At 45.2% G+C, this 13,226-nt stretch overlaps 1 protein-coding gene across 6 annotated transcripts in view; it reads right to left on the bottom strand.

The window, feature by feature from the left end:
- Nucleotides 1-13,226, bottom strand: part of ANO10 (anoctamin 10) — a 270,273-nt gene that overhangs the window by 32,907 nt on the left and 224,140 nt on the right. For 4 of the 6 annotated variants that reach the window (XM_047875024.1, XM_047875022.1, XM_047875021.1 and 1 more), the window contains one exon: nt 12,460-12,528. The exons of the other annotated variants lie outside the window; for them this stretch is intronic. In XM_047875024.1, the coding sequence (XP_047730980.1) occupies nt 12,460-12,528 (69 nt within the window). The remainder of the gene's footprint in view (nt 1-12,459; nt 12,529-13,226) is intronic. 6 annotated transcript variants of the gene reach the window in all.

Below are 13,226 nucleotides of genomic sequence, written 5' to 3'. Positions count from 1 at the left end.
TTCAAGACAATTCAAACAAAAGAGCCTGCAAATCTACCCACACGAACACTGCTTTAAGCAACTTGAATGGAGAACCGGAGAGAATCTTGAGATCCATTTACTTTCCAAATAACAAATAGATTTTTTTTCCTCCAGCTTGGTTTGGGGGCGGGGAGGTCAAGAATTTAAAGTTACAGCCCTGGTAACACAGTTACCTGGCAGACAGTAACTGCTTTGTATACTCTATCTGAAAGGACAGCCACCAATAAACAAAATAAAAACTCAAAAATTTATGAGAAAAAAATTCATTTCCTTCCAACCACATGTTTAGGAGAGGAAAACACAACACTAAACAGATTTTTGGAAGGAAAAAGGAACGAGGAGGTGATTTACTTTAGAACTGAATTTCATCATCCAATGACACTTCACCAGGTCTGCTATTCTGTTCTTTGTTCTCCCACCACTGTCTTCACCTATTCATATCATTTTCTCTCATTTGTAAATGGCGTCACCGAAGACATCTGGTTAAATGCATGAGATATTCAAAACCCACCACTGAATCTTAGTTCACGGTTTTCCTGGGGAACTACGAGAGCAGAATAGTCCAGACTCATTCTCTGATTCCAGGGGGAGGTGAGAACATACAGTCAATGCAATGTATCAAAAGACAAGTTATTTCAAATATCCATGCCACGGACCTAACAATCAATATATGAAGTTATTTACATTGCCAATTAAAACCCTTTCAGGGTAATTTCTAATTTCAGAGGGATTTTAAAGCGAAGGTAAACTCATTTTAGAACCTACTGTGTGCCAACGCACTGTGTCTTCACAAGTGAACTGTATTCTATTTAATGTCAAATCCTGTTTGTCCTGAAGCATCAGAGAAGTAGTGTAGGAAGGAAACAAAACACTGAACCCAGCACCTTATTTGACCATTTAAACTTGCGGAGTCTCTGTCTTCTCACCTATGTAATCCTGGAGTGACACCTGCCAGGCCGTTCCCCGGAGGCTATGTGAGAACTACTTAAGATAACGGATTCGCGGGGCGCCTGGGTGGCTCAGTCGGTTGGGCGTCTGTCTTCGGCTCAGGTCATGATCTCCCACTTTGTGACTTTGAGCCCCACGTCGGGCTGTGTGCTGACCGCTCGGAGCCTGGAGCCTGCTTCGGATTCTGTGTCTCCTCTCTCTGCTCCTCTCCCACTCGTGCTCTCTCTCTCTCTCTCTCTCTCAAAAATAAATAAACATTAAAGAAATTCTTTTTAAAAAAAGATAATGGATTTGCGGGTGCTCTGGTGGCAGCAGCATTCAATACGAATGTGAACAGTTAGCACTGTTCTGTCCCAGGCCACATGCAGGTAGGACTCTGGGTCCCTGAGCAAAGGCTCCACCCCCAGGAATGACCAACTCTACAGTCCATACTATAAAGAGCTAGGAAGAGGTACAACGGTCTCCAGGATGGCTCAACAAGAACGATGGCATCAAGGTCCAAAGAACTATCTTGAATGTTAAGTTGGAGGTACTAAGGTGGTAAAGAATTGAGGGGAAACTTGGGCAAACGGCCAAATCTATACTGGTTGCTATTTATGCAGAAAGAGGAAGCCGAGAGAACACAGGACTTCAGAGCCAGAGGGCGGGTATGCAGCACGGGCTTTGTGGTTTTGTGATGGGCTGACTGCAGACAGATCACTTACCAGTTTTTTTCTTTTAACTTATTACACACGAGTGGAGAGGCCACTATCATGTATCCCCATATCTACCTACCGCTTAGCCTCAACAATTAGCACCTCATAGTCATACTGGGTTCATCTGTCCCCAGCCTCCTCTCCTGGATTATCGGTACGTTAGTTACCTATTACTGTGTTAACAAATTACTCCGAAATTGAGTGGCTTAAAACAACATGCAGTCATTCTCCTTCCTTCTGTAGGTCAGGAATTTGGAAGCAGCCGGGTGGTTGTGGCTCAGGGCCTCTCATGATTGTGCAGTCAGGAAGCAGGCGCTGCAGTCATCTGAGCGACCGACTGAGGCTAAGAGCTGGGGATGACAGATCATGGTGCACAGGCCGTATCTGGCCCGCTGCCTGTGTTTATAAATAAACTTCTGTTGGGATACAGTCTATTCCTTTCATTCACGTGTTACCCGTGGCTGCCTTTGCACTACAACAGCAGAACTGAGTAGTTTTGATAGAGACTGTATGGCCCATACATCTTAAATATTTACTACCTGATTCTTTTACAGAAAATGTTTGCCCACCCTTGGACTAGAGAATCTGTTTCCAAGACGGTTCACTCACTTGGTGGTTCCTAGTCATCTGAGGCTCTCCACTGGCTGCTTGGGTATTGGTTCACAACCTTGGGGGTTCTTCAGGTGAAATCTGAAACTGGCCCCCATACATAAAGGGCAAGGGGAGCCTGAGAAAAGAGGCAGACCTGGAGTGGTCTCCAGGTAGGCAGCGGGGCAATTACACGCGAGGTGTGTCTTGGGTGACCACAAGACGAGTAGATCTCCATACGTGCCCACCAGAATCTTAAAATTCATATAGAGATCTTAGGGGGATTCGGTCATATATACAGTCCAGAAGGTCTCAGCAACTATTCTCTCAAGGCTGTGTCTCCAAAATGGCTCCTGGGGGTGGAGTAGTGGTTAGAACGGACATTCCAAGGACAGGGGAGGAGCCTCTGACTGCCCAGGGTCCAGGTCTTGGGTCAACCAGCCACCACATCCTCTTGACCTCCTCCAACATTGAGTGTCCTCACAACATGGCAGCTAGTTTCCTAAGAGCAAATGATCCAAGAAGAAGAAGAAGACAGAAGCTATATATAGACATACATATATATAGCTTCTGTCTTCTTCTAGGTCATTACAAATTACATATATATATATATATATATATATATATATATACACACACACACACACACACGTGTGTACATATATATATAAGCTATATATATGTGTGTGTGTGTATGTGTATATATATATATGTATATATAAGCTATATATATATAAGCTATATATATGTGTATGTGTGTATATATATATATGTAATATATATAAGCTATATATATGTGTGTGTGTATGTGTGTATATATATATATATATATAAGCTATATATATATAAGCTATATATGTGTGTGTGTATGTATATATATATACACACACATATATAAGCTATATATATATGTGTGTGTGTGTGTGTATATATATGCTATTTATGTGTATATATATATATATATATATATTAAGCTAGGTCATTAAAAATTTATAACTATATATAAATAAATTTGTAATGACCTAGCTTCAGAAGAGACTGAACACTATTCTGTAGTATCCTATTGGGATGGGACTTCAAATGGGTGTACATAGTAGAGAGGCAGGGAACATTGGGGCCCATCTTGCAAGCTAACAACCACAGTTAATGACCCTTTCCTTAATCTGTAAAATCAGGGTTTGGGACAGGATTGAGAATTTTTCCTCTAACATTGGACAATTACATGATATAGGGAATTTTTGATAATTCATATTTTTGTGTTTTGGTCACAGAATGCACTTAATACTTGCTGAATTTTAATATCTGTATTTTAATTATGACTCATGTATGAATTCAGTGTAATTTACTATTTATGTTCTTAGAGCCATTATTAATGTAGAATGATTATTTTCCTTTAATTAGGTAGTATTTCAAAAAGTTCCTAAACCAAACATTTCTTGTTCTCTGTATTCTATTCTCAGGACACAGGGGCAAATCTGTCTTGTTCTTAAGGATTTACTTTAATGTCTAAATTTTCTAGTCTATCAATCACTGAATTTTCAGCCCAATCTCTTAGGTTCACATTCACTGCATGATATAATATTCAATCATATCCCTGAGGTTCTGTGGCAATAGAAATCGATGGAAAATAATACCATTTATTATATTAAATATTTTCTACTTTAGCAATTTACTAGTAATTAAAAACAAAAGTTAAAAAGTCTATGGTTTCCTGACATAGTAAATACTCAATAATGGTTTCCTGAATCCCAAATATAACATGCAGAAGATAATTTCAAAGTCAAAAGACTAGAATTTAGTAACAGAAAAAGGCACAAAGGGCTGGGGCTTTGACCCTAGTGATGTTCATTTAATTACGGACTCACCTACTCAGCAAATACAAAATCTGTGTCTGGTGTAATCCTGTCCCTAAGAAGCTTCTCGTCTGGTGGTCACGGACAAATATCTTTGATCTTAGTGAGCCGACAATATAGTCTTTAATATCCTAGAATATTTGGTTAAAAAATAAGTAAACAGACGCATTCATAACAGCCCGGGCATTTTCCTAGAAAAGGAAGGCCTGCTTTCACACATGCTGGGCCTCAAGGCAACATCATTATTATTCTAGTACAGAATCTGAGGTTGGAACTCTTAGAACTTTTACTATCTTGCCAGAATATACATTTTTCTCTTTTAAAACATATTTTTACGGGTGAAAGAGGTGAAAGGGATTGAGAGCACACTTGTCATGGTGGGCACTGAGTAACACAGAGAATTGTCGAATCACTGCACTGTGCACCTGAAACTAACACATGGTTGTAAGCATTCTGAAATCTCTAAAGTAATGTGCTGTAAGGTGAACTTTTTTCTTTACAAATGCAGACCCATTTTGATGACAAACGTGAGCCAGGGTCAAAGCACAGGGTGTCACCTGGGCAGCACGGTGAACTCGAGGCCGTTCCACGTGGAACAGAACTGTCCTCTCAGGCGTCCTCTGCCCACGGTGCTTCCAGTTTACCTACATGTTGGCTAGGAAAATGCTACATTTTATTCTGTTTCCTGGCCTGTTCGGTAATTCCCCAAGTAAAAATAGATCTGGTTCTCATTTGGCTAGATTTCTTACATCTGGGGAAAAAACTAAGAGCTACAATTTAAAATTTTGCTTAGAAAACCGGGGGAATGAGATGAGTAACAAATTCCAACCCTGTTTACTAGAGCAGACAAAAATGATCAGAGGCTTTCTGGAGCTTTAGTGAAGCATCTTATTTCAATGTCTATACGGCTCTGTGTACCTTACAGCACGCTTCTCCAGTGAGAACAGAAAATGCAGGGGAAAAGTGTCTACACATCAGCGGTAAGAAGAGGATTGTTCTAGAGTCCAGATACCTCTCGCAAAGTAAAAACGACTTTAGAATTCTGTCTGGCTTGATTTGGGTTTATTTTACCATCTTTTGGGAGCCACCTTGTCGCTGATATCAAGCACGGTCTTTTGGGGCAAAAAGCACAGAACTTGGGCTTCATTAGGGCTCAGTATGGGGACCTGAGGAAGTGCTCGGACCCGATTCCTCGGAGTGCACTCTCTACCTAGTGATCCCAGAAAGGCATATGACCCAGCTGCTTCCATTTTCGCCAGAGGACCTATTTTAAGGCTCCTCTTTTCTTGTCCAAGGACGTCACTTGTCATTTACTTAATATATTAGCTTCTCAACTACGCGGGAGTCAACACACACAGTTTGAGGGGGCCGAGATGTGTTCAGAGTCTACTGGGCGTCAGGCCCTGTGCCGGAGGAGTGAATGCAGGGGTGAAGAGCCGCCTGGCCGGGTGCGGTGGGGGGGGAAGGCACAGAGGTGGGTACCGGGACCCCCCTGTGCCACGCGCAGCGGGGCGCTCCCCCGTGAAGCTGAGGGCGGAGGGAGGTGCGCGGTGGCCGGCTGCCAGGAAGCAGGGCGCTTGGGGACTGTCAACAGTGCACCTGCTAGTCCCTCCACTACGACTGCTGCCCAGCTGCGTGCGGGCCGTGAAAATGGGGAGTCGAGAGCGTCACCTAAACCGGTTTCACGGCACCAGTTTCCCAGAATTCCTTCCCGGCTGGCCCGGCGACACAGGGCCCCCGAGCTCGAGGGGGTCCCTGCCCTGCTTCGCCACCCTCGTCTCTCCCGACCCCCTTCCCCCTCCCCCCCCCAACACACACACACACGCTGTGTCTCACCGGAGCCTCGCTCTGACCACGCGCGGTGGGCACCACCTCCCAGGGCCTTGCTGTGTTGGGGAGATGACAACACAGGAGGAGGGGAGAGGTCAGCTCGGAGCGGCCACCCCAGGTCTCGAGGCCGGCACCCGGCGTGGGGCCCTGGGAGATGGGCCGTCTGTCCTTGAGGACTGAGGCCGCGTCCGGCACCGACGGCCAGTGCCTTTCTCGGAAGCCGGTTCTTTCTCCGGGCTCCTTTCCTCCTGACCCGCACGCTGGGACACCAGCCTGTGACTACACATTCAACAGTCCGGCGAAACTCTCCCTTAAAAGCCAGGTTTACCTACCCCAACTCGAGAGCACAGAGGCAGGGCAAGGGAAGTTCAGAGATGACTGCCGGAAAGGGTTTAAATATACTTCCCTCTAGGAAACAGAGACGGGACTTGAGGCCGCTGGCCCAGCCCGGCAAGGGTCCCACACCTGAGTCGAGGTCCTCGAGGGCCATACTTAGCACCGTGGGCTCCTCTTAGAAGTCTTTATCTTGTTCTGACTGATTTCGGAGGCTGTCATCTTTCTGAAAAGCTGCGTCTGGACCCAGCGCCCTGGCTTCTGTGGGTGGTTGGCCCTGGGACGCCTGGCTGCCCGGAGGCCGGTTGAAGTGGGAGCTGTTCTGAGGACGCGGGGTCCTCGTGCTCTAGGACGCTGGGTGGCTCCTTCCTATTTTTAACTAAATCTCAAAATTACTGAGAACCGAGCACGTCAATTTGAAAAGAAACAAAAGGGCGTCGCGAGGATGATATTTACTCTCTGGAATTCTTGCAAAGGTCTTACCGACTGGAACCTGACTCTCTGAGAATTCTGTCTGCAGAGCAAACCATTTCATTTTCTCCAGTTTGCCTCTCACCTTCACGCACATCTGACCCGCCTGTGTACTTAGAAATGCCACAGTTTCCTATCTGACCCCCACGAAGGACCTGCCCTCAGTACCTCTCCTTTCCCCTGTCCCCTCCCACCACGGCTAAGAGGAACAGCTGCCATGCACAGAGCGCTTCTCCAAATGGCTCCAGGGCTCCTGCAGTAGAACAGCGCTGGGCAAAATGGCAGATTTCTGGGCCTTCGCACAGAGCACGCAATCCAGCTCTTCGTTTCATAAAACAAAACACTGAGGTGCAAAGAGGCCATCTGCCTCATTTATGGCGGCAGACCCTGGCCCAGACCTTGCTAGCTCTTGGCACTCCCCTGAACATGCTTGGGATCTGTCTTTGCTGGGGATTCAGGATTAGGGGAGGGGGGGCGGGCACTAAAGCAATAGGAGGGGTTTTTTACATGTAGGCGCCTGGGCCCCACCTTAGATCTAGGGAGTCTGACTCTTTAGGTGTGGGGCCCAGGCACATGTGTCTTTATGTAAACTTCTCCATTCAAGATGCACTGCCCAATTTAAGAACGGACTTAAATGTCTCAGTCACATTTTGTCCGTAGAATGAGAACCTGAATTGAAAAGTAGTGATTCAAATGTAAATTAAACATAAAATACTAATTATTCAAAAGTAATAATTTCTGTTGACAATTTTACTGTCGATTTCTGGTCACTTAACAGTGAAAGAGCCCAGGGATGGGCTAGGTAGGCATTAATGAGATTTATTCCAAAATATGTCTTCAATAACTCCAGTTTTGACCTGGGGCCCACTGACTGACCAGAGGACACAGCAGAAGCCCTCTCTGCCTTTGATGTACGGGCAGAGCCCCGTGAGTTAGGCTCTACTTATTCACAAAGCAGATCGTTAAATGTCAGTTGAAAGAAAGAGAAGACAAATTCTACATCCTAGAAATGTCAATAGTTCAGCGAGTAAACTGAAGACGTGCCGGTTCATCTGAGTTTCTGAAAAGCATTAAATGGGCGACCTTTCCTATCTAGGACCTTCCGGGCTTCTCGGGACCTCTGCACAGTGAGGCTCAACAGGCAACGTAACACAAATGTCTGTCTCAACGCACAGAAGCGTGCACCTGTGTGGCCCGTGCTGCAGTGGTGACCACACCACGAAGCCCAGGCCGGCACGAGGGGGGACAGGAGAGGGGCAGCTGCCACAGGCTCCACCGTCCAGCCTCCGTCCCAGGTCAGATTTTCAGATCGTGATTTCAACACAGTATAGCGGAGAGAGGAACGCTTCTACTTGGTCTGTGGTTCCAGGCCCTAAGGAACCCCGAGCACAGCACTCACCACCCCTGTCCACTCGATGGACCGGAGACATCTGAGCCGCACACACGTGAATTTAAGATCATCTCTAGTGCGAGCTGGCTAGGAATGTCCTGTTTTAAGGCATTTGAGAGATATGCGGAGTCAAAACCTGTAGGACGTTTCTGTCCCTCCAGAACCTTAATAGCAAAATCAGCACCAAAATCACACTTTCTTAGAAGGTGATATGAATCACGGAATCACATCTATGGCTTAAGAAAAAAGCCCAAAGGGACTTAAAATCTTTTAGGCTGTTTTCTTCTTTTAAAATAACATGCGACAGGGAGGGGCGCCTGACTGCTTCAGTCAGTACAGCATGGAACTCTTGATCTCAGGGTCATGAGAGCAAGCCAGACTTGGGCACAGAGCTCCCTTTAAACAAACAAACAAACAAACAAACAAACAAACAAACAAGTAAAATACGAGACAGAATTTTGGTTAGTGCTTCATCTTTCAATGACGACGAACGAGTGTAAATAAATTTTGCCTTTGAATTAGGGCTTTGTTTCACTGTCAGGTAGGGTGTGATGGGAAGCCAGGAGCTGACACGATCTGACAGATCACTGTCCACAGCAAACACTCACACCTCTGAGCCCCCCCCCCCTCCCCCCCTCCGCCGAGCGAGTACAGCAGCCCTGCAGTGGGACTTCTAGGTAAATGCATTTAGTAATACGAGACATGTTAATACCCAACATCATTACAGGGCCTTTGCTTTTCCGACAAATGCATGGCAATGTGCCATCCTGATCAAGAGGAAAGCCTCTCTCGCATGAAGCAGGATCTCACCTTGACAAGGAATTCGGGGGTGTACAGGTGGCCAGGGGGTTGTCTGCCCCAACGTATGGAACCTCGCTAGAAATGCAGTCGCTGCAGAAACCTGATTTACCAAAGCTCTTCCTAAGACAGTGCTATACAATTAAAATACGTTTTTGCTTACATACCCCTGAAAATGTTTGGGTGCTATGTGCCCTCCCATACTATTTTATGTTGACGTCTAAAGTCTTCACCATGGGGGCCCTTGGGTTGGTTAGTGTCCGACTCTTGGTTTCAGCTCAGGTCACGATCTCGTGGTTCATGAGTTCAACGCCCCCACTGGGCTCTGCACTACCAGTGTGGACCGTGCTTGGGATCTTCTCTCCCTCTTTCTCTCTCTGCCTTCCCCCCTCTACCATGGATGCGCTCTCTCTCTCTCTCTCTCTCTCTCTCTCTCTCTCAAAATAAATGAATAAACTTTAAAATATTTAAAAACCTTCACCATAAATTAGGTAGCTATGAAAATGTATCTTCTAGCTTACCGTAGACATTGCATATTACCATAGTGTAAATATTAAAAATAAACTATTAGCTCACTCTTTTGAAGATGTCCAGGAAATACCACAGGGATGTGATATCCACCATCACCTATTTAAGAAGTAGATGGATACCCTCTTCATTAATAGTAACAATTTTATGTTTTTTCTTTTTTCTCCTCTTTGAAATCATATTTTCTTGCCTTTTCTCCCAAAGGATTTTATACTAATAATTTTTTTTCAGCCTGAAAGTGTCAATCATGGTCATACTTTAATAATATGCTAATAAATGGAAATTTAAAAGTTTAAAAAAGTTCCCGTGACTATAAATCTCACTTTAAGTGTTTAAAATTTTCTTCCGGACCACTGGTCATCACAAGTATTCCTGGTGCATAAGTGGTAAAAATCGCATAAATAGAATGCACATATTCATAAGCAATTATTGGACATAAGTTCCTGGATACATTTTGGAAATGCACCTTTTAAGGAGACGGACTCGGCTTTGGCAGGCGGGAGAGTGGGTGCCTTTACAGAACGCGGTTTAGCCCCCGACACCTCCATTTGGTAAGGTTCTCTCTCAGGGGGGAGGCTTTCACCGTGGGGACAAGGCACAGGGAGGACAACTGTTTGAAGAGAGGCGGTGTGGCCCAGGACAGCCCAGGAGGAACCACAGGGCACCCGGGCCTCCTGCAACCACATCTGAGGAAAGAGGTGAGTGTAAGATTGGGGATCTGAACAACGAGGCCGTTATAACTGTCTGTGCCCACATGCTGTCACAAGTCTAAGGAACCTGGCTGGGGGGGGGGGGGACTGTGCTCTGCCCCCACCAGGTTGCTGACTTTTCTGCCCCTCACCCCTAGAGTTTCAGCCTCTCCTTTATTTTTTTTTAATTTTTATTAAACAAAAAAATTTTTTTTACTCTTTATTTTTGAGAGAGAGACAGACAGAGTGCAAGTAGGGGAGGGCAGAGAGAGAGGGAGACACAGAATCCCAAGCAGGTTCCAGGCTCCGAGCTGTCGGCACAGGGCCTGACGCGGGGCTTGAACTCACAAACCCCGAGATCATGACCTGAGCCGAAGTCGGACGCTCAACCGACTGAGCCACCCAGGTGCCCCTCAGCCTCTCCTTTAAATGGGAGCTGAGCAAGTCCTCTGAAGTAGAGCAGGGTGCCAAATTCAGGGGGCCTGCCCTCAGCCTTGGTCTTACCCTGACGTCATTTCAGGTGCACTGAGGACTTTACAGACAAATCCCACTGCGCCTCAACATCACCTCTGGGTTTCCACACTTGACGCATGCCTTCAAACTTCAGGTGCAAAACGTATGTTATGTGAAAATAAATTTTACTCCAAAAATTTCACCCGGCGTTTACATTTTTTTTTCCAAGAAGAAAACCAACAACACATAGGAATGTCTGTAAAAAGAACAAGGAAGGAGGAGGAAGAATGCGTGAAGGATGCTCTCAGGTGAGTCTGAAAGTGGCATTAGGGAACTTAAGTAATTGTTCAAACCACCAACATGAGGGAGGGTTCATTCCTTATTTACTTACATTAGTGTTTCAAGTGCAGAAAAGCATACAGGTAACAAATGGCAAATAATGCCCCTCCCGAAGAATTCCTGTTGACCTTAAAAAAGTTATACACGTGCATGGCCAGAAAATTCAAACCCCATGTAAAAGGGAACTCTTGATCCTTCCTCAAAGGTAACTACTGTTCAGCGTTTCCCAGGCGCCCTTCTCCCCAAAAACGTATCTGCATTTGTCCATTTTCCTTCCCTTCCTTCTCTTCTTCAAAAGTGAACTCAAATTTGTTCTCGACCCTGCTTTCTCCACTTAATAAAACAGCAAAGACGCACTCATACACGCACACGTGTGCACGGCCTCCAGCACAAAGAGATCTTTTTAAAAAGCAGGCTCGCAGAACTTTTTCATATGGAACCATTATCAGACAACCATTATTTTCATCTGTCTCCTACTGAGTTTAGCTGTCTCAGGGTTCTTGCTTGGTCCACTTTGCGGTTAGAACTGTTACCCTAGCGAGAGTCATTCTGCTTGGAGGGTAATCTAAATTTTGATTCAACTGCATTCTAGAAAGGTTAAACCAATTCACACTTCTGTCAAGTACATAAAAGTGTCCCTTTTCCCATACCAGACAAGAACAGATCAACCAACATTTGGCAACAGAACGTGTAAAACGCGGTATTTCACTGCTGTGTGACCTTATGTTTCTTCAACTGTGAGTGAGGCTGAATACCTCTTCTTATGTTAACTTTGATTACTGGACTGTCCTTTTAAATGGGTTTATCAAAATTCTTTAAAAAAAAAATTTTTTTTAACGTTTATTCATCTTTGAGAGACAGAGTGAGACAGAGCACGAGCGGGGAAGGGGCAGAGAAAGAGGGAGACACAGAATCCGAAGCAGGATCTGAGCCATCAGCACAGAGCCCGACACGGGGCTCGAACTCACGAACCGCGAGATCAGCGACTGAGCCACCCAGGCGCCCCTCAAAATTCTTTTTAGGGGCGCCTGGGTGGCGCAGTCGGTTAAGCGGCCGACTTCAGCCAGGTCACGATCTCGCGGTCTGTGAGTTCGAGCCCCGCGTCAGGCTCTGGGCTGATGGCTCAGAGCCTGGAGCCTGTTTCTGATTCTGTGTCTCCCTCTCTCTCTGCCCCTCCCCCGTTCATGCTCTGTCTCTCTCTGTCCCAAAAATAAAAAAAAAAAAAAAAAAAAAAAAAAATTCTTTTTAAATTAAAGATATTAACCGTTTTTCATGCAAGTATCTCCCCAGTTTGTCCAATTTATTTGTTGAGTTTTGTCTCTTTCTCTTTTGTCACAGAGAAGTTTTAAATTGTCATACTTTTTGTATCTGTTAACCATCTAAATTTTGCAGGGTGGTGGTGGTAAGAGGTGTGTAAGGAATGAGGTGAAACAAACTGTAATAACTTCCCCCAAACAACTGTTTGTCATCAGACCACGTAACAACAGTTCTTTTTCCCCACTGCCGCAGAATGTTAATCTTACCATACGCCGAAGTCCCGGTTTTATCTGGGTCCCTTTACAGACTCTGTATTCCGCCGATCTGTTTCTTCCCTAATTCAAAATGGACTCAATCGCTATAACTATTGAATTATTCAGAAGACATTTTAATATCTGGCAGGGCTAGAGGCCTCGTGTTTCTTCTTGTACTCGGAAATCTCCTTGCTATTCTCAAACGTCTGTTTCTATATACTTCAATTGGCATCAGATTTTCACAAGATTGAATCTTTTGGTCCCAGCAGACTTTTAAAAATACTCTTGATATCGATTATCCATATTGTTTTGATCAATTACTACCTAAAGGTTTTATAGTTTGGCTTCTTCAGTAAATGAGACTTTTTCTTCAATAATATCTTCAAATGGCTGTTCTTTCTTGTGAAAGGAAACAACTAATTTTAGATGACTCTTGTAACCTTACCAAGTTTTCCTATTTGTTTCCAATTACTTACCTCGTGGTTTTTGGATATATAACCCTATAACCTTCAAGTAATGACACACTCGCGTCTTCCAGGTTACTTGACCTCCTATTTCTTCCTCTTGCGTAGCTGCGTTGGCCAGCACCCCCAGATCGACGAGAAGTGTCAGAGGGGGTAACAGGCTTCCTGACACTGCTGTGAGTGCTTCTGGTCCCTCACCGCTGAGCACGACGCCCGGCGTCTACGACTCAAGCACACTGGCTAGGTGAACCTGTCCCCACCCAGGAGACCTCGGGAATCCAGTCTCCTCCCCGGCTGCGTCCAGCTGGTGGACGC

This window comes from Prionailurus viverrinus, chromosome C2 (assembly GCF_022837055.1).
Source record: "Prionailurus viverrinus isolate Anna chromosome C2, UM_Priviv_1.0, whole genome shotgun sequence".
NCBI lineage: Eukaryota > Metazoa > Chordata > Mammalia > Carnivora > Felidae > Prionailurus > Prionailurus viverrinus.
The sequence above is the reverse complement of the archived record's forward strand: the minus strand, read 5'-3'. Positions and strand labels throughout refer to the sequence as shown.